General features: G+C 36.2%; 1 protein-coding gene across 1 annotated transcript in view; it reads right to left on the reverse strand.

Annotated features, from left to right (window-relative positions):
- Nucleotides 1–22,832, reverse strand: part of WDR70 (WD repeat domain 70) — a 129,834-nt gene that overhangs the window by 10,102 nt on the left and 96,900 nt on the right. The window contains exons 12-16 of the mRNA XM_053931981.1: nucleotides 20,132–20,216; nucleotides 18,973–19,111; nucleotides 4,280–4,380; nucleotides 2,802–2,881; nucleotides 5–121 (exon numbers count right to left, since the gene is read on the reverse strand). Of these exons, the coding sequence (XP_053787956.1) occupies nucleotides 5–121; nucleotides 2,802–2,881; nucleotides 4,280–4,380; nucleotides 18,973–19,111; nucleotides 20,132–20,216 (522 nt within the window). The remainder of the gene's footprint in view (nucleotides 1–4; nucleotides 122–2,801; nucleotides 2,882–4,279; nucleotides 4,381–18,972; nucleotides 19,112–20,131; nucleotides 20,217–22,832) is intronic.

Consider the following 22,832-nt stretch of genomic DNA (forward strand, 5'->3'; position numbering starts at 1 on the left):
TTACCTGCTCCTGCTACTGGAGGTTCAGGTTTGTGAGACTTCATGGGGTCCAACCTATCCTTCTCCAGCTGTTTCCTCGTGCTTCGTTGTCGTGGTTCGCGGAACATTGGAAGTGCATGGGCTGAAGGGTCACAGTTTGGAAAAAATGAAATGTTAGAAATTCCGTTTTCTTTTTAGCATTTTAAATACAAAGAGTTGGATTCTTTCTTGCAATGGACAAGGTGTCAGGAGCAGCCACATATCCAAACAGTGGTTTACTGAGTTGTACTTTCAGGCATTTCTTTCTGCTGAATTTTTTGCAGATGAAAACAGTCAGATATGAGGGTTCCTTCAGGCAGGAGGCTCTCATCTGAAATACTGTTTGCACAGTTTATGCAGACTTCATTCATACCTCTGTCAACATTAGCATTGTGACCAATCAGTTACTCTTTTCTGAACTTCCCACGTTTCTTCAGCTTTCTCATATTCTAAGAGCATGACAAGGCACTTGATAAATTTTTGGATATGACAAAGATTGGAGCAAAAACCTCTCAATGATTCCAGATGTGTTTTTAGGCACATGAAGTCACAATCATGTTCTTTCTTAAATAATAAGATTAATCACCATTGGAAAAATATCATAACTGTCAAAGTCTGGCTAAATTGTCAGGATTTAGAATTTGTATGTCCTCATAAAAGTGCTATCTTCAGTCACAGTAATGGCTTTGATCCACTCAGCAGAAACACCATGCTAATGGACATGGCTTTCTTGCAGAGAGGCTTATATCTCACATAAAGGTGTGCTCATTGCTGCTGTTTCCCAAAACCTGGGAAATTGTGCAGCAGTCAAATGATCCAATAAAGACAAAAAATAACCAAACAAATCTTAAATTTAGGATCATCTCTACACTGAATTAAAAAAAAATCATCAGGGAACATTCAGGCACTTATCACCTTGAGTTTTCAGCTTATTTCTGTAAGCCTGTTCAATTTATTAGACTGAATGAAGTCGCAGCCTAGTGACACACAGCAGATCTTTGGAAACAAATGTTTAAGTTTTATTTTTGCAGACTTCATTAAGCATGAAATGCCAGGGACAATTTTCTGGCAGGCATTAAGCTTGATCAGTTTCCACAGAGCATCTGAGGTGACTAATGCACAGATGCAAGCCTTTGCCATTTGTGGAGTCAAGGTTGTCTAAGGGAAAACCATGCTGTGTATTCCTGTGTTTTAAAAGTGACACTTAATCCCTTAAAACAACATTCCTGCATTTTAAGTAGCCATTTCAGGCAATTCTGATATTAAAGAGCAACAAGAAATCTGATAGGGAAAAAAAAAAACCTAAAAGAAAAAAGAGGGGGGAAAAAAGGAGAGGAAAAAAGGGGTCAGTTCACTTCGCAAAAGCACTTCAGAGATCTTCAGATCTTCCCAGTTCCATCTGTAAACTTAAAAGATAGACATCTAACTTCTGAAAAGTTTCCAAAATATGCAAAAAAAAATTTAAAATTTGCTGAGCAAATCCTTACAACGTTTTTCTGCATTGATGTATATGGAAGCATCTTTGTTTAGTTTCAAAATTATGTGGAAGAAACAGCTAATCAGCTAGAATTCAGTGATAAAACCCCAAAAATGTGGGTCTGTATCTTTCAATGACTATCACGCCATTGAATACAGAAGTTACACTGAATTTTAAGCAGAATTTGCTTTAAAAAATCACAGAAGTTCTTCAGAATATGAACACTAGTGACAGTGCACACGCATTGCAGTGAAGGATGTTGTAAGGATGGATCAAGAGCACCCAATGAGGATAAATACCCCTGATGTTTGGCAGTTGCTACTTAAGTTTACCCCAAAAAACTGGAGCTGGACATCTGCAGCAGTAATGTAGGTTAGAGACAGCTGTGGCTTCAAAGTGCCCAAGATGGGAACCCAGAACCAAAGTGCCTTGATATGGGTCTAGTTACCAAGACTGGCCAAACTTCCTCATTCTCAACCTTTTTGTTTATTATGCTGCCAAACAACTTGTTTGTTTTATAGAGGAATGGCTTTAGTATGTTTAAAACCAAGACAACTAGAAATCAGAACTGAACACCCTGGAACTGGAAGATGATGAAGAGAAGCAGGACACCACAACCACATGACTGTTCTCAGTGAGGAAACACTACACAGGGCCCAAAGGTATGTTATGTTGTTATATGTATTATGTTATGCTAATAGGGACAGTTAAGATCTCTCAGTTAATTCCCTCATTCCATTGTAAAATCTGTCATTGGGAAAAGGCAGATCATTGAATATTTTATAGTAGCAATGATAACTATTTCTTATGTGTCACTGATCCTTACTACAAACATAAGTTCTCAAAACCGCCCGAGGCTAGGGATAGTTAAGCTATTTAAAACCCTGTGTAACTTCGGTAAGTTACAAATTTTGAAAAATCATTTGTTATTTGTTCAAGACCTATCTCCCATATCTGATTTTGTCACTGGTACTGCAAAGTGGCAAAACTCTTCCTAAACCCATCTACATTCCAAAATTAAGTTATAGAAAACTGAAGCTGTAAAAAAGCTCCAAAATTTTTGGGGCTTTCAGGAGCACCACAATCAAGAAACCAACCACTACTAACAACTTTACAAAGCATACAGATTAGATATACCTTTCTATAAAAAATTTGTATGAAGCACCGATATATGACACCGGTGACCAATGCTTAATGGAAGACTGGCTTTTAGAGGAGAAAAAATAAAGCTAAACAATCTGCAAATAATTTCAAACCTAAGGATGAGCTAAGGATTGTACTATAAAGATATGTTTAAATTTCTTACGTGTTATAATGTAGTCCTGCGTGAGAGTCTCTGCTTGTCTCTCTTTTCGTTTTGTTTTGACCACACATAATTTTGCTCCCCTAGGAGGAAACAGAGCAGTTCAGTTAGTCTGTTTATACCAAACAGAAACCAGTTTTTATTCAAGACAGTCTCAACAAAATTATACAGCACTCTAAATATTCATGAATGTGTGTATCTTTGCCTGTTCATGCTCATGTGAAGGAGGGTAGGGAGATTACAGTGTTTCTGTTACAGAGCAGTTTGTATGACATAAGAAATAAGGATGGAAGATTCATTTCACACTTCATTTGTCCACAGTACTTTAGTTTGCACATTAGAAGTGCTGCTCTCCAAACTTGGGCACTCATTTACTCCTGATATAATTCTTCCTAGGCAGCAGAGTTGGCCATTATCTAACCAGAGGTGCCTGTAACACTGAGGCAGGAAAGACTGCATAAGCCTGGCTGCACACCAAGACTGATTTAAACCAGTGGTATTTACCTCCTTACGGTAAATACCAAAACTGCACTAGGGCTCTGTGACCCAAAAAATTATTACCAATTCCCCTGTTCTCTAAACTGCCAAAATCAGAAAAATAAAATTTATTTCTGGTAATCTTGTAAACCAGAGTTTATCTTCACACAGAAGTGCCTAGGTGACAGTAAGTATCCAGAAAACATTAACTCAGTTTGGTTTAGGATGCCAGCAAAACAAAGATACCACATACATAGGAAGAACACCTTATTTATTCCACTCAGTATCAATGAATTGTACATTTTCTCCCAGCTGACAGGAAGGAAGAATGCCCCACTTCTCCAGCCAATCTAGATGGCAAAGAAAATTAATGACAAAACAAGTATTTAATAGACTACTTAGGCCCTCTTCATCCTAAGTTGGCAAGTCACTGTCTGATAAATCAGTACCACCTTTCCCTTAGATGTACAGACAAAATCCTCATGTGATAAATGAGGGTGGTGAAGAAGACTAAAAGAAAGGTGGGGATGTGTTTGTTTGCTTTGCACATTGTCAAATTGGGTCTTCCAGCATTACTTCATTAGCACTGAAGTTTGAGGCTTCTAAACAAGATTTTTACTTCAGGAAGAAAATATGCATTACAAAACCTGAACACAATACAAAAACCTAAATACAATAAATACCCATTCAGTAACACTTCCTCAACAACTTCCAACAGAAGGAAGAAAGGTTGTTCTTACTGCGTATTTCATGCAATTAAAAAATGAAAGCATTTGTAAATTCAAGTAGAACAGCCAACATACTGCAAAAGGAAAAGCCCAGTGGAAAAAGTGCCACTCTTCATAAGCAAACATTTTGGGTTATTTTTTCTCTTTCTACTGCTGCTGAATAAGTAGAACTCTGCAAAACCAAACCAGTTTTACTCATTTCTTAGTATAATCATTGAATCACAGAATCAGGCTATATTTGAGAAAAAAAAACCATAATGAATCATGATTACGTACCTCTGGCTTTTGACAGGATCATAGTACACTTTGGCTAAACCATTTCCAGTACCAACCATTATCTGGTTCAGCTTGGGATGCCAAAGACAACGCACAACACTCTGAAAATAGAGTAGGATATTGACAGTTAGTTGGTCAGTCATCTGGATCTTAGAATTAATATTCACATTGTCAAAGAGAGCACCACACTCTAGCAGGACCAAGCTTAAGCATATGAATAAGCATGTGAATATGTGAATGGGTAACTCCAGAGTAGAATACAATGTAAAAGGAGTGACAACACCAGCATGTAGGCAGGGACGGAAGTAAAAACTGATGACAGTATGATAACCAGTGGTTTCTACAGACTATCTGCTGCCAGGATCTTCATGGGCACAATGAAAATGGGAAGTTAAAGAGGGATTTGAAGGAGAACAATTAAGTGCTTCAGATAAGATATAGCGATTCAGGCCCTCATGACTTTTGTACTCTTATTTTTAATTCTTAATTCTTCCACTTCATTCATCACTTTATCTGTTTTGTCCCTTCTTGTCATACACTGCTGACCTTTTCCCTTGCTGACTGCAGAAACAGAAGAGATGCTGATTTTCACTCTTGCTTCTTTCTTCCCCACAACACTAAGAACTTGGCATTTGAAGCCTCACAGTACGTCTCACAGTACTGTCACCCTTCTGGTCAGCACTGAAACTCATTTTCAGACATTAAGAGTATTGTTCTACATGTGACTGTGAATTTCCATGTGAGTACTGTTCTCAGTCTGATTCAGCAAGACAGCACAGAAATTCTAAGACTCAAACGTCTGACTCCGGAGAGCCGAAGTGGACACAATCTGCCACAAAGAACAACACATCTCATCAAAAACACAAAAGAAAGTATCTGTTTTTGACAGACAGTAATGCCTTAAATGGATGTTGTCCAAGGCTGAAGTTGGTTTGTGCCACTTATGTAACAAATGTATCCAGAGCTAGCAAGATGCATTATCTTGTTAGTATTTCATGGAACAATGCTCCCTTTTCTAGCCTTCCCTTTCTTCTCCCTCCAACTTCCCAGTGCATGTTCCATACTATTTCTGCTTTGGTCCAGCCTCCATTTCTTTGATGCTAGGAGACACATAACATTAGAAATATCAAAAAAATTCTGAAGCCCATTCAGCCATCATGAATCAGAACTTCATTTTACCACAACATGATGCATGACACTCTCCTAAGCTGTTTTTTCTACTTTGTATTGTCTTTTAGGAAAAAAAACTGAGTGAAATGAAGTTTCATTAATCAAACAGCCATTTTTTACAAGGCTCTCCAGCAAAGCATCCTCCTACATACAACATTACACTTTCCCATTTACTTACAGGTACAAATAAACCTGGTTTCTTTATTACAAGACAACTACAGAATAACATTTTTAGAGGTAAATCTGAAGTACACAATACAGAGATGCTAATAAATTTTTGGATTTAAGTAAGAGTCTTACATATTGTTATGTAATGCTCAAAATGCTAAAGTAACTCTAAAACACTAGAACTAGTAACAAATACTGAAGGTCAAAGGTGGGTGGCCTTTTCTTTTATTAATATTTATTGCATGTGGTTAGCCAGCCTTTTTAAACTCTGTAGTTAATGTGGTTCTCCACTTTCTTCTGTCAAGTAAATGTATTTTATAGCATGGTAGTGGATACCAGCCAACAAAAACAAGCATGAGACAGTGTGGCTCAGCACTGATGGGATTTGCTGAGTTTCTAACTTGTCAAACATGCACAGCACACTTAAAACCACCATGGCACATGTTACAGAGCAGGCAAAAGAAACTGCCTTTAAATGTAGTCCTATAAATCTTTCAAAACCATAAAACATTCCCAGAATATAATCTGTTAAAAACTGAACGAAGTCAAGTTCTGAACATGCAAGTAATTTTATCAATCCACTGGTATATAAACATACTTTATAAGAAATAATAAAAACTACTTCTGTGGTTTTTATATTATTTTAGAAACTGATCATTCTTCAAAAATACCAAAATACTGAATCCTTGAACTGTATCCTAAAAATTTTTTCCAATCATTTAATCCTAAAGATGTCAAAATTCTAACTAACTGTACAACAAATGGATGATTGTAGGCTAGGTCTTAATACTGGCAAGGAAGGGTAAGGAGAATCTTTATCACACAAAAATAATTAACACTTAAAGAGCATTTATTCTTTGATGCCTCTAACTTCTCAATTGCTTCCACCTAGAATAACTCAGGTAGACATCTTTATCACTGGAAATGCTAAACATCAAATTCCATCTCAAAGAAGGTCCTACCTCCCAGCTCTCCAGGCAAGTAAGTATCTTAATTGCAGATAAAAAAGTGTTTTCTTGCCTTTGCCTACGTGCGCATGTAGGTAGGTACACACCTACTGATACTAAATTTTTCACAACTCTAGAATGGTTGTGGTTGGAAGAGAGCTCTGGAGATGACTAATTCAACCATCCTTCTCCAAGCATGGTCAGATACTAAAGACAGCTCAGGATATCACCATTTGTTTTTTAATACTTCCCAGGATGGAAATTTGACAGCCTCTTTCAGCAGCCTGTTTCAATGTGCAACCAGCCCTACTATTAAAAAACCTAAAAACCCAACCACAAACCACAAAAAAAAAAAAATCTTTCATTTAAACCAAGAAAAACCTATGTAGATTCTGAAAGCAGAAAAATGTCAGGTCATGGCTTAGCAAATGGAAAATGTCTTACAACAAAGAAGAATAATAAAATGCAGAATATATCATCACATAAGCATCTTCAACATTTGAAAATAAGATTTCTGTGACAGCTGAATGTTTTGGACACTATGCTTTTGGAGCATGAAGTGCTGGAAGCCTGTCATAAAAAATCCTGAAAATAATTTTTCCATAGACCGACATGGCCAGCTTTGTGATTACAAGAAAATTATAAAAGATAATTACTAGTAACAATTTAAAAGTTGTTTTGTACTTTTGCTATGGCAAAAGCATTAAGTTCTTCAAATTAAATCAATCTGAAAAGCCTTTGGCAATGTCTATTGCATATACAAACACAGTAGCTTGCATTGGGAAATACTGGGAAAACATTGTGAAAGCACTCTTGTAAAGACAGACAAGGAAAATATTAAAAATATTACCCAAAAGAGAAACACTGCAAATTTACCTTTTTGATTCTCACTGTGAAAGAGATTAGAACAGATTCAGTGGGTGTCATTGTCTGAAGGCAGTTCTGGGGTGGTTCCCAAATAGTCTTACCCCTATCAGTCTGTTCTCACCTCTGTATTTCCCTTTGAGTCATGTAAACAGAGCTGTTGCTGCAGGTAAACAGTAAACAACACCAAATAATTTTACTGTCAGGGTATCCATCTAGGTGAGCTCACTAGGCAACTACACATACAGCTTTTCTGGTACTGAGCAAGTACTAGTGCTTTGACAAGAGTTAACAGCCGTGTCTCTAAATGAGAAACTGAAGCCTCATTTTCTGTAACACAGAATGGGACACTTATTCTGGCCTAGGAATACAGCCCTGTGTTTAACACGCACAGTGAAGAATAACTGAGGCAGATCTGTCAGCAAGCAAAAGCTAATTATCTCAACTGAAACTTTCCAGAGCACTTGGGCAACACCCTGACAGGAGTAAACAATGCAGAGAGGGCATTTTACAAGGTCAGCAAGAAAAGATTTAAATGATTTGTGGCACAGGAGTGGAAAATTTACCCCCTAAGATGAAACTATGAAGCTGGTACGGTCATGAAACTACAAACTGATGTCAAGCACTGGAAGAATTTTCCTGGATCTTTGCTTATAAAGATGGTTTGAGACTGCAGCAGGAAAGACAAAATTCAGTTCCCTGGACCACACTTCAGATAAAAACACTCAGTTTTAGAGTGTGGGTAGAACTGATCCAGGATGGGAAGTGCAGTCTCAGAGGGGTGTCAGTACAGGTCATGAAGGAAAGAAAGGCTAATAATTTCTAGTAAGAGGGACTATGAATGGTTAGAGATCACACATTGGCACTGATTATCTGGATTGTGAAAAGCTTCGGAAAGGATGCGCTGTGATAAAATATATAAAGAAAAAAACATAAATGCATTAATTAATACTGCATAGTGCAGCAAGTATTCCTAGTTCCTGTGAATTACAGAGTACATACAGTCTTCACATAAATGTAACATCTTAGACCTAAAAGATTTTTCTGCAGCATTTCAGAGCCTGAGCAGTCACTTAATCTTACTAGTATCTTTTGAATCTACCAAAATGGTTGCTCATAATGAGGTTGCTCAAAATAACAACAAAATAACATGCACATATATAAAGAATGTCTCTTGAAAGCATTATTCACCTCTATCCTCTTTCACTCTGCTGCAAAAAATTAAGGGAAGATTCAGGTTTCTGTCCATTAGTGCCTTCTTGAGTTCCTATACTAACATTTTATATGTCCATGAATTGATCTTGTACAAAAGCATTGAATTGTTTTTTATTTGGTGCATTTCAGCTGAGATCCAACAAAATCTCACTGACTTTTTATGTAAACAAGACCCATGATAACAGTTAATCTTTTTCTGTTAGCAAAATTTTATTAAACAGACATGTATGTGTGTACACCTATGGAGGTCATAATTGCAACAAGACTGGCATGATAATGATTTCACCATTTTCCAAGAAACTGCAAGAACTTTCATATTTTGGACATAAATAGGAATCACCATACACTTCCAGAGCACTTAGGTCAACAGGACTATATTCTCTCCTTGCTACTGCAAAATGAAAAGTAAATTAGAGGGGCCATATTTTACAATGATGTTTAACTTCTTTTCCCTCCTTCAGGAAGACTTAGCGCTTCTCAGTCAGGCACTGTTTGCTTTGGAAACTACCCTTTCTCCCTACAGACAGTTAAGTTTTAAGGTTAAGTACTATGCAGTTATCTTTGAAAATGAACATTTCATGTAAAATGTATTTTCAGATAATGCATGATAATGTATCAGCTTTTGAAGTTCAATACTAAATCTTCTCCTGCCATGCAGAGAAGAGGAAAGAAAAACACATTTCCCTGTCAGTTATGCACTCTTGGAATAAACATTTTCCATTTTTCTTTCTTTTCACTTCAGGTACACACTTTCAATCCTCTCTGGTTGTTCTTGACTTTCAACTGGCTTATACATTTGCTCCAAAACACCAGATATGACTAATCAGTTAAGAGCAGCTATCAGACTTTTAGGCAAAGTTCACTGAATTATTGTCTCCTCCCATGGCTATTAGTGCAAACTATTTAAATGAAAACACTGACAACAAATCTGCTTTGCAGACTGCATCTATCTACTTCCATCCCTACATGAAACTACGCTGAGAAACTGGAAATCTCTACTGAATGATTCTGACATACAGCTAATATTCATTTACCCTGGTTGAATGTGCAGCCAACATTCCACCTGTAAACAGGGAAAATCAAAAATGATCTTCCAAATAGCCACTAGAAAAAGATACTGCTAATTTCAGATAAATACTGAAAATGGAAAGGAAACATGCTAATCCCAGGTTTTCACACATCTCTAACCTATGAAGCAAGAATTCATGAACATTTGATGTTTCTTTTAAAGTGTTACACTTTATATGTAAAGTTCAGTAATTCCATGGTGAAGTCACTGATGTTTTGACAGTTGTTAGGAAATCAGGTGCAAGTAAGAGAGCGTAGGCTTTGCTCTCTCAACTAGCACAAGCCTTTCACAGACTGGCAGGCTTTTCTCCTGTGAATTGTCTGCAGTCAAAAATTCTTAAATCAACAGAAATGAATGCAAAAGTAACCCATTATCTCCTACTTTGCTATTGGCAAGGTCAGAAAATGAGAGATTAAATGTTCCAGCGCTTTAATAGAAGACAATAAACACCCACAGAGAGAAGTAAAGAGTTTAGGTGGGACTTGTTTCATCAAACTTAACATGCCTACACTTTTAATCTTTGGAGATCTATTCTTTAAATACCTACCAACGTCTCCCTTTAAAGTTAACAGAGAGAAATAAGCATTTTACAGTGGACTTCAGCTAACCTATTTTTGAGATCTATTTTAGGATGGGATAAAATCACAGTCTGAATATGTTTATTTTTCTCTGTTACAGATTAGAAAAGGAGCCTAGGATGACTGGATCAGCTGTAGACATCTGTATTTGGTCAGGTGAATCCCTACAGCCTACAGCGGCCAAAATAGCTGCAAAAGAAAAACAGAAAACTAATGAGGATCTATATTACAGCATGTTGGGCTACTTTGATGAAACTACACAGCTCAAGATAAAGAATCCTGGTACCCATACTGAATACTCCTAGTGCAGAAAGAATACACCAGACATAAACTTCTAAAACTGCCCAACAAATCTTGAAAACCCTAACTTCAAAGATCAGGTGTAGCTCTGGAGATGCTTAAAAATGGAATAGGGGTTAAACAGAAAAAAACTCTGTATCTGCCCTTATTGCTTACCCCTTTCCTAACCTACAATCTAATAAATAATTCCTCAGAATCTTGAAGTTATACAATAAAAAAGTGAAAGCAGGAGCTGCTGACCTAAGAAAATCTTTTTGGTCAGGAGAATAAAAACTTAAACAAACCTTCTCTCTTTCCCACATGAAAGCTTTGCTTCAGTGGCTGTGACGGTATGTGATGGCTCTGTTTGAAAAGCACTGCTTGGATTCGCTGCACTTGGCTGTCCAGGTAGTCAGACAAGGGACATGTCGGCAGGGAAGACAGCAAACATGTAAAATAACATTCTGACTGTGGTCGTTGATTCTGTAAGGACAGGTGATCCCAGCAGTTTCTAAGTGGGGCTTTTCTGACTGAACTGAGTATTTATCTTAAATGTAATCACTACAAATTCCAGTCTTTCTGAAAAAAGCCTTGTCTGTCAACATCAGTGCAAGTATGCATGCAACTAGTTTATTTAGCACATCTATTCTGTCCCTTCTCCTATAAATCTGTCCTACATACTTACAATGAAAAACCACTTGCAGTATCTTTTGCGCTTGCAGCACAGGAGCTCAAAACTTAATAAATAACACTACTTAGGAAGCTTATAATAAATCACCTTCCAAATTAACATCATCTGTTACCTAAGCTTATATTATATTTGTATTTGAGAGGGGTAAGCAATTTCAAACTTGGGCTGGATAGAGGGATGAAATCTCAGTGTGGCCTTTCAGCTTTATAGTTCTAGGACTTGTACCTTAAGTCTTTCTGACTTTAACAATATGTCTCCCCATAAGAGAAGGGAAATGTAAGAAGTTACACCTCTATTTAATACAGTTTTGATGTCTTTGAATAAAACATCAAATCTTTAGATGTTATCTGCTGAAGACAGCTTCCCACTACCACAAGATTGTTCCTCATTCCTGTTTGGTTACTACCACTTTTAAACAACTATTGTAATTAGAAAAGATTAAAGCAGGGGCTCTCAAGCTTTGCCATTTTACAATAAAGGTGTGGAACTATTTAGAAACTTCAGATATTTAGACTGCTGTGCAGTGGATACAAATCTAGGCTTTGTACAAACTTTTACAGACATGTTTTACGCGGCTCACATTTTTCATGAACCAAAAAAAAAAACTCTGCCATGTTTTATTTTATATATCCCTGCAAGAATGCATACACTACTTAAGAGAGGAAAATGAATCAAAATATACAAAAAATCTCATGATGAGGAAAGATCCATATGCATTCTAACTTAGAAGCAGTAGAGAAGAGCTGTCTCAAAGATCTCAATGCTTTAAGAAAACACTTCTCACACATACTCCATGAAGTTCAGAAACAGGCCCTTAAGGACTTTTAAGCAAGTGTTTAAACACATTTTCACTCATGTTAAAAAATAATTTCTCCCAGCTCTAAGCAATTAGAATTTAAAGGAAAAATTTAAAAAAAAAATCAGAAACTTGAAATTCTAATCTGTAGATAATAGCAGTTTTATCTGCAGAAATACAGTAATTTCTATACAATAATCAAAGATCATTGATAATGATGCCAATTCCTACTGCACACTCTGTAAACTCTTTCCACTGGTGTCTTGGAGCAGAGTGGTGATACAACCGCCATCTACCTGGCTTGCCATGCTGCTCCACCTAGAAACAGCTGGTCAGCCTCCTCGAAGTGCCAGAAGAGGGGATAAAACTGTGTAACTCTTATAAAACTGCTGAGTTTTAAATAATAATAAAAAAGTTAAGTAACAGATTTAGAAGTATGCCATTTTCAAATGTCTGCCAAGCTGAATAACAAATGCTTCCATCTTTTTTCTCCTTTTGAGCAAAAATACAGTTAACACATGTTCATACAATGTGTGCTCTGATTTATAAAAAGGCTGCTCACATAATAGAAATGTACTAATATTATATTTAAAAATATACTGTAAACCCCAATTGCAAAAATCTTCACATTCATGATTCCCCTGGAGCTCTTCCAAGGAAAAGAGCCAACTACAATAAATAAGATGGGAAGTTAGGGAGTATCTACAATGTAGTGACCTGCTATCATCAGATTTAAAATACTATTGACAATACAGTAGTGGAGGAAAGAACACTAATGTTTTTCGCTTGTGAAACATGACTTAGAAAATGTGTGGAAATATTCAATAGAAAATTGACTAGAAATGGATAAAACTTACAATTTTATATGTAGAAACCAGAAATACCCTAAAAATTTTTTCAGAGGCCATTATTTTAAAGATGGATTTCAATACAGAAAACATGGATACCAATGCTGCACCACTCAACTTCCAAGGTACAGCTAAAAAATATATTTTCACAAGAGCATGGAGCCACTTATTTTCCTCTTCTGATGAATAAAAAAGTAACTTAATCAAAGTGGCAACCTGTTTCCCCTGTAACTGCAATTGTCAGGAATTTTCAAACACCTGGTCTGTTAAAATTACAGCCACACTTTCATCTCCATATATCATAAAACTAAGGGAGACAACCTTCATGTGCACTCCCACTGTTACAGGGACAAAACCCTCACAGTTTTTTACTCTGCATACCTCAAACGTCTAGTGACATAGTGACATCCCCCCTAAAACAAAGTACACGCTGCTCCAGGATACACAAAGGGAAGGACCACATTGTGTTTATATATATATGGAAGGAGAAAATAAAAACTAACAGGTTACCACACTATAAAAGAAAACACATTCCTGTGATTCACCTCTTATACTAGCAGGTGGTTTTGTTCACTTTAAAAAACACATAAATTTACTGGGCCTTAAATATTGTATTAACTTATTTGTTGTGGAAAATATGGATTTTCCTTAAAAATAAAACAAATGGCTTAAAAAAAAAAAAAAAAACCAAAAACCAAAACAGAAGTTGCATGATTATCTCTTCCAGAAGTTAAAAGAATTTATTTTTCTTAAATAAAGAAAAGCTTTAAATCTCAGTGAAATGGGCCACAGTGGAAAAGCCCTTTACTATATTACTGCACCTTATAAATAGTAAATGGTATTATTTAAGATCAAGGAAAGAAATACTGCAATCCTATATCAACCAAGCAAAAAGGATGCTGGAAGGTTCATATTCCTTATTCCTTCTTTCCTTTTCGCTCTTTCATCTAAAAGGAAGCTTTATTTATAGCTTGTCTCAGAAGACCTTCCTGAAACATCCCTTAGAGGTATTTTCAAAAGTATTTAATAATTTAACTTTTGCTTACATTTGAGAAACTAAGAAAATATTGAAGAATCCTCATAACAGAAATAGGTTTCCCAATACAACCATAAATCTATAGTTTTGGATTATTGCTTATTTACAAAATTCTGTGGGATATTTTAAAAACTTGCACATCTCATTTTGTCATGTACACAAACTCATAATCTTGGCTCATTTTTAAATTAAATTATTACTTCAATTTGCATTAAAAATCAGCAATCCCTGTAACTATACAACTTCCTTTTTTTTTCTCCTTTCTCAGTGCCCATTCTTGCTTGGCAGTAATGGAGTGTAATACTTGTCCCTTCCATATGGGGAAAATGAGTACTGCTGCCAAGATCAATCTTGTCTGTAATAAGGATAACTACCGGGTTAGTAGCAGACCTGTTGGAAGTAGACAAATGAATGACAGACATGTGAGAGTGATTCAAGTGCCTATCCACAGCTATTTTAAACTAAACTGACATTGGGGGAAATCTTGTGTACCCATTTATTTTTCTATACACTAGGTATTTATAACTGGTTCCCATGAAGTGGTTGCATAACCAAAGCAAGAATTAGGAATAAACCCTTCCTGCCCTTCATCTTGGCAGTGAAATCTCCCTTCCCTTCCAGACTGCATATCCCAAAGATGAGACCTCATTCCACAGCAGCTATAGGTCTTCCTGCCTCTCACACTACCTGACAATAAGAAAGGGAAACAGCCTCTGAGTTTCTGGACATAAGCTCTGGACTCCCATATTCTGGCAGTATTGTTTCCTGCCATCTGTTTAAGTTTCCTTATCCATGTAAACAGAGTGATGAAAGGTTATGTGTGCAATTATAGGTATTTCAGATTAAATAAGCCTCTAATGCTCATATTGAGAAAGTTCAATAAACTTATTTTATTGTGAACATTTGATAAGAGAGCGGAAGAACCTTTCATAAATAATACTATCAAGATAGAAGAGAAAGAGAAGAAGTATGAAAAGGCTGCACATTCATAACAGGATATTTTCAAGTTTCATTAAAAAGAGGGAATTCTGTAAAGTTTAGTAAACATGACCCTTGCCATAGTACAAAGCCCTCAAAATCTCCAATTTTACCTTTACACACCAAGCCAGAGCAAGGCTGGGGCACTGCACACAGAGCATCAGCTTTCTTAAGAGTGGCAGAGTCAGGAGCTCCAGCCCTGATGTAACCTGCAGGAAGTAAAGGACCCTGCCATAACCTGCAGCACAGGTGATTTCTCTCCTTGATAAACTCAAGGGAAAAAAAATTCACTAAGTGGTATTACCTGCAAAATTCCTTTATCTGCATCAAGATATCTCGAAACCAGCAGTCACTGGAAGCAGAAAGGATGGTCAGACAAGAACCAATAATTTTGTCTTTGTCTTGTTCACACCTCCTCCAACTACTGGCCAGAGACAGAGCTGGTGGTCTCCAGGTCTTTTGACATTAGTTTTCTTCAAAAAGCATTGCTATTCATCTAAGAAGCTTAAATTCTACAAAAGTCCCAGTGCCTACATGGTGGGATGGCATGCAGGAGTGGACACAACAACACGGCTGTTTAAGCACAGATTGTGGCTGAGAAACAAAAAAAAAAAAAAAAAAACCAAAGCACTAATACAAGAGGAAAAAAGCAAATTAATATTCTGTACCCAGCCACAACAGCAGAAACTAATCAGACTGTTAGCCCATTAGTAAAACCACAAGGTTTCACTCCAGCAGCTCTTAAACAGTAATGGATTTTCCCATGAAAACTTGAAAGAAAAGGTGAAAAAAGGTTTGTGTGGTATGATGGAAAGGAATGCCAGACACAGCTTTGGTCAAACATTCCCATTAAATATTTTCTCATTACCCACTAAGTTCACTCACAGGCCAATTTCACTGGCTATTTACCAAGGAGGTTTAAGATAATGTTTACTGCTCTTTACTACTTTTCAATTTCCTAGGCTCGCTGGCATTTCCCTTAAAAAATCCTTGTGAAATTAAAAAAGTGACACATGAATAGTTTATACTTTGTCTTATACTGAGAAAATCTCCACAAATTTTCTGTTATTCTGATTATATATATTCTACCACTAAACTGCTATACAATTGCCTTCAAAAAGTTACGAAAGATGCCTTTTTTGTTTAGCAATATGGACTAAATCTCACTGAAATCACTGAAATTATTTCATTAGAAATGAGAGCAGATCAGACTCTTTGTAGAGACAGACACTGGTGCATTTGTGCTTTTATTACACATATAGCATAGCATAACTTCAACTCTGCAATGTCTAAAAAAACCCAAAACAGAAGGAGTATAATGACATATTTCAGCCCTAGGTAACATGGAAAATGTAAAGAATTATGACACTTAGTTGCAGAATACAAACTGAAATCTTGGATAACATTATGTGTTTATCTTTAATTACCCTAATGCTAAATGCTAACTGCTATTTTTGAGAATATAATGAAAAAAAAGGAAACTAGGAAAGCAGCCGGTAGAAAGAAAGTAATTACTGCACTGCTGAAAAAAATGCTTTGATAAACTACACACAAGATATTAATCTCCCAGTTTACAGATCAATGATCTTTCCAACAAACAGCATTTACTGCTTACAAAACATAAAAGCCAGCTTCTTGAACATTCATTTGCTTTTAGCATGCCTTTATGCGCTTATATTTAATCAAACATAGTAATTTGAGAATAACAAGTAAAGAACACTAATGAAAAAGCCAAAGGATACAAACAGTAGAAAGACCTTGAAAAAATATACTGCTTTTATTTTGTAAGACCGCTTAAAGGAATTTTTCTTCTTTTAGATTCAGATGATATGCTAAACTGTGTTTTCCTTAGATGTGCAGAGTTAAAGTTGTAAGCTAGACAGACTTCTTGTACAGGTATTGGCAGTGCTGACTCACTGAAAATTATGTCATAAGATCAGTATTTTTCTAAATTCTTCACCTATTAGTTCCATTATTTTCATTTCCAATATATGCAAAGCAGACATATGACAGTCTTAAATTTTATAACTACAAATGAAGAAAACCAGCAGCACTAAAACTCTATAGAGTGATTTACTACAGTCTTAAAAAGTACCATATAAATATCAGCACATATACAAATTTATAGCATAAAATTATGAACCTGCTTAGACTTGTACACATACTTAAAATTTTACTATATTAGTGGCCCCAATTAAGTTGTTTTATTGACCATTTCTTACTGTTGGGTCTCTGTTTCATGTCTCCTTTGCATTTTTAAACAAAGAAGAGAAATTTAGCTCTTGATTCTAAGAGAAATGGAGAGCAAAGGGATCTTTTGTGGACTCCCCTGTAGCACGATCTATCTTGGCAGGTAAACAGACCCTTTATTTCCAAGACTTAGAGGACAAAGTTACCAAATGAAAACAAAAATTTCTTTGAATGCAAAAAAAGACTGGCAATACTTCTCACTAGTTAAGTGGTTTTGGAGATACAGGATATACCACTGACAAGCTCCTCCCTCTTGCAGCCTTAGAGTTTTATTGAAGTTTCTGCACACTGTTACTGACATGACCACTACTAAAAGGAGATGCCATCATAAACACCCCCAAACACTCAGGTCTAAGGAGCTCAAATTCATTGTGAATGGAATTATGAAACTATTTTGTTTCCGGTGCCCACATACAGGAGAGCTCCTACAAAAATCTACTTCTTGCACTTTTTGTTATGTAGTTGTTTTCCTTTTCTCTGTCATGAAGTTTCAGAGGAGATGCTGAGGCATGCATGTTTTCTCTCAGAAAAAGGTTATAAATACTTGGTTATAAGGCTTGTATCAGAAAATAAAAATCCCCTGGAGATTCACACAAGTTTAGCTTGGTTCGTGGTTTGGTATGTTCCACAGGAGAAAAATATAAAAGCCAATTTCTGCTGTATTTGGATAAATTATTTAGTAGTAAGTAAAACTTCCAAAGTCATATAAAATCCCTTTCTATTTAGATTATATGTTTAAGATGAAAACAGGTGTTCTTCTGTTCTTCTCTGCTAGGAAAAAACATGTGTATTCCTCTTTGGTAAGAATTCAGCATTTTCAATTTCCAAGAAAGCTGCCACCAAAATTATAAAATATAAGAAATCCATCTGTAAGCAGATTTTACCTTGGAATGGACTAATGGAGAAAGCAGGATTTAAAAAGAAAAGAAAATACAAAGGCAGTGATGTATAAACAACATCCAGCAGAAAGGAGGTTTGGTCTGATATGCTAGGAAAGCCTGTTGTGCTTGCTTTAAAAAGGTTCAGAAGGAGAAAATGGTATCCTGAAACAAAGTGACAAAATTGGTAACCTGAAATACTCCAGCAACTAAAGGGACATAAGCATACATTGCCATACTTATCAGTGGCACTTCTGTTCTAATTTCATCCACTCCTATGGTGTGTTATCACCCATAAGTTTACTTGTATATCACAAGAGTAAAAGAACCTTTTCATCTATGGTAATGAGATCTTCCCTTCTGTACAAGGGAATAGGTGGTCAGTTCAAGCCATGTATAGATCGTTCTTTATTACAAGTTCACAGCTTCAGGTTTTTATAGTAACTGGTGAGAATGGTGTTTTTTGATGGATTTCTTAATGATGCCTTCTTTTTGCAAAAAATTGCTGCATTTAGACTAGCTAGAAACACATTCTAGAGTAACCACTAATCTGGTCTCATGGACAAAAAGAAGTTTTGGCGCACTAAGTCATTTCATCATGATAACTAGTGAAGTAAGCAACATAAACATCTATGTATTTGAGGATTTGTGTCTCACTTCACAGATCTAGAAGGGTTCACAGAAATCCTTGAGAAATGCAATGCTAACACCAGAGCAGGGAAGCTCTACTGCTTAAACACCTTGTCCTAGGACTTTTTTTTTAATTTAATTGAAACAGTTATTCAGGTTACTCTAGCCCTAACTCTTAATCATGGAGTAGAAAAATCAGAATAGTGTTAGTAGGTAATGACCTGTATAAGGGAAAAGAAGCATATGAACATGATTTCATTCATATTTTGAAGAGATGATTAAACTAAAATACATACAGCATCTGTAACTTCTATCTCATACAGCTTCTGGAAGGTCTCACGATCAAAGAAAAACAGCTTCCCACTGCCACCACCTTTCTTAACAGAGGTGCCTGTGACAAGGATCTTATCATCTGGACTGAAACAACAATCTGTCCTGTTGAAGAAAACAAAGCATTTCACTGGGCAGATAAATAATTAACATATCAAGAAGTTAGATATAAATTGCACTCCTTAAAACAATCTTTTCTATCTGTTAGTCCTTTCCAGACAAAGCTTGAAAAATTATTTTGTTAGCTGTCATCTATTGCTGTAGTTATCAATTAGAGTTATCAGTTACAATTGTTATTACAGTTGTGCACAAGATGTGCAGAACCGGCAGATTCAATAAAAATTTCTCCTCCCAGCAAAATTCTCCTCCACTCAAAAGTCTTGCAAGCTTTTCAATACAAGAAAAAAAAGAAAAAAAGTACTTTAAAATCTGGCTGTCATCATTAAGTAAAAAAATGTACTAATCATGAAATCTGGTTCTGCTGATGATACATTCTTCAGTGATGTAAGGTGGTGTGTTTACACATTGGCCAAAAATGTTTTCCTGTTTATTTCTCCTCTGTGTTACAAATTGCAGTTAAGACTGGGCTGTCCATGACTTGCTTTTTTAAGATCTTACTTCAAAATTACAAACTGTCCTTAGGGGATTTGGCTGTATTACAGCTATAGAAATGTAGATCAGACCAATAAACATATTGCAAACAATACTTAGCACTATGCAGTAAAATAAAATCAGTACTTCTGACACTGTAACCTGAATTCATATTATGTACCTTCATGTTATATCTACTTTTTCATTCAGCTCTTTTTAAATTAATTATAGATTAAATAAGAATAAGGTTTACATCTATATCTCATTACACACATAAGGGCCTCCTCTTGAAATGTTACTAATCTAATTAGACTTAAGCCATATGAGACTGAAATATCACAAAAATAAGATCTTTTAAAGCAACATGAATCCCTAAAATAGACCAGAATTGTCACTGCACAGTTCTCCTTGTGCAGTCCTCTCTGTACAACTGTGGACCTAGTGACAACTGAGGATAAGAACTCCAGCAGAACCCTTTCCCATTCAGCAAAAATACTGCTATTTCTGCTAGTTGGAATAAATTAGAATACTTACATTGGAAAGAAGCTGGGCAGTCCATCTGCTGAATTAAGAGGTTTTTTAAATTGCCTAATATCCCATATCTTTAAAGTATCATCTCCTATGAAACAGAAGAGACAAAGGTTAGCAATAAAGAATTCAAGGCAAGAACTTACATGTCAGAAATTTTGACTCTTTAATTCAGAGAGGAGAACAAAATTATAAAATAGAAGCATCCAAAATGGGAACAATTTGGAAGTTTCTCCTCGGTAAGCAACTATGACAGTGCAAGGCTGAGAAGCTCAATATGCGGCACTCCAGTATACCAAAAACTTCTCCTCGATGGCTCTGTTCTATTGTGGTAATCCCTCCTATCAAGAACCACTATTCACAGTGGAATCAGATTCCTCAATCACTAATTTATTCTGTGTTTGTGAGCATTGATGTTTTGCTTCTAGGAGCAAATTTAACTTTCAAGATATCTAAAGAAATTAAAAATGTTGCCATGAATGGTCTAGATCAAAAACTAAACAAGTTTTATATGTGTGGTTTTTACGTTTCCTGAAAAAGCAATCAGGAAGAACATGAAAAGCACATAAAAGTCTTCCTCCTTCTTTAGCAGGCAACAAACTGCTCTCTCAGTATGGAGAAGAGGCTCTGGAATCAGTCAGAAATCCTCAGGGAAGGGAGCGAAGGGAAGCAAGTGAAACCACACTTGCTGTAACGAAAACTTTTCACCACACTACCTTTAGCTATAAATGCAAAAATCAAGGTTACAAAAAGAGATTTGTAGCAATTTTCATCTGTGTTTGATAAACATGGTGTGACTGTAGGCCAGTAAAAGTCAGGCTGTTTATCCCTTTTTGAAAAGTTATGACATATTAACAAAATGAGAACTGGGGTAAAAAGGAGATTAGTTAGTTATTCTCAGAGACATCTACATCTCTGCTCTAATAGTCCTTCTGAAACACACATTTCCAGCATGAGATGAGCTACAGAATTTGAGCTTTGAAGTACCTCACTCAAGCACCTAGACACATCCAAGCATTTGACACCAGTGTCTCAGCACTTTCAAGGGTAAAAAGAAGGACACTTAAGCAACAATTCTCTTTAAAAATATCCAGACAAAAAGTTACAAAATCTTTCTGACCTAGGAGACAAGATCTGCTTCCTTCCAAATTACAAATCTTGCAAGAAAGTAATTTGGTTACCTACAAGTATTTTGTGGATTTGTAGCCTTTGAGCTCAAGAGCTCAAAGGAGGCCTTGGAAATAAAATGTTTTTAAATAAGTAACAAAAGAAATCAAGGCCAGCAGTGCCCTTTACAGGGAAAGCAGTAATGTGTGACCTCGTACATCATGTATGTTTATATTAAAGACTAGGATAACGCCTTACTACAAAATATTTTTAAGAAGTAGACAACTTAAATAAATTATGTCTAAAGTAGAGTATATTTATGTTCATTGGGAAGCTAAAAAAATGACAAGAAAGAAAAATGTTGAGTCCCTGTTTTGGGAATATGTGTTTTCTTATTGTTTCCCAGTAGACTCCATGCCAAGTACTTCAAAGCATTTAGTCTTGTAAAATACCCTCCCTTTTCCCTCCCACCCCGCCCCCCCCCCCCAAAAAAAACCCACTTGTCGTCGAGATGTTATAAAACACCAGCACTTTAAAAATGTATGCAAAGGACAGCATTTGGCCACTTTGCACATCTCCTGGATAGGGACAGATCTACGGCTAGCAGCCAAGGCTGTTCTGTTCCTAGTGGAATGAGCCGTGACATGATCTTCAAGCTGTAGTCCTGCCAGTTTTTAGCAGGAGAAATGCAATCAGACATGTAGCTATAGCTCCTTTGCTAGCAAGAAAATATAACAGACTGGTTAAAAAAATTGAGAAGACCCTAGTAGGACTCAAATTTATGGTTGATTTCAAGTCAACATTGTCTTAAACTGAAATAGTTTACAAAATAGAAGATTAAGTATTTGGAGAGGGGAAAATGCTAGTAGAATGACTTGACTTGCTAATGCTATGAAACTTCACCATCATTAAGAATTTGCTCCAATTCACGTGTCCTAATTAAAACTATCAGTGTGCAAATGCAAATTGGTTCCTAAATCTAATTTTCATTTTGAGTTGAAATCACTGTCACTAAGATCACAGAGTATTGCCTTTCTTCAGCACCAAGGATTTTTCCCAGCAGGATCCTTCAATCAATGCTTAGGAGGCAGCTTTAACAGAGATGCAGCACTAGTGATCTGTTTTTAATTACTTTACACATGAACAAAAATAGTTATCCTTAAACAAAAGCATATAAACAGAAGTTGTGCAATTCAGTATGAATATTCCAAATAGTCTACTCAGATCATTCAGTAGTTTTTCTTGACAGCAGACTTCTCCAAAGCCTGGCAGGATTATTTAAAGCTTTTACAGCATTTTTAGTAGCATTTCAAATTCTATTTTTTGCCATTTTAATAAGGATACCAATAAATGGGCTCAAGACTGACACAATCAGGTCAAGACACTGTTATGCCAATGGTGCAATGGTGCAATGAGCACTGGATTTATCAAGAGGTAACAACTAGGTCCTAGAAAAAGTCTTTGGTGAGCAAAGATAGGCATTTTTCAAATGCTCTTTAGTCAAAATAAGGCCGAAGCACTATAAGGATTTGATCTGATTTCTTTCTTTTCTTTTCAGAAGATACTGACCAGGAAGACAAGCACATGAATGCGAGTAGGC

The sequence above is a fragment of the Vidua chalybeata genome, chromosome Z, assembly GCF_026979565.1.
Source record: "Vidua chalybeata isolate OUT-0048 chromosome Z, bVidCha1 merged haplotype, whole genome shotgun sequence".
In the NCBI taxonomy this organism is placed as follows: domain Eukaryota; kingdom Metazoa; phylum Chordata; class Aves; order Passeriformes; family Viduidae; genus Vidua; species Vidua chalybeata.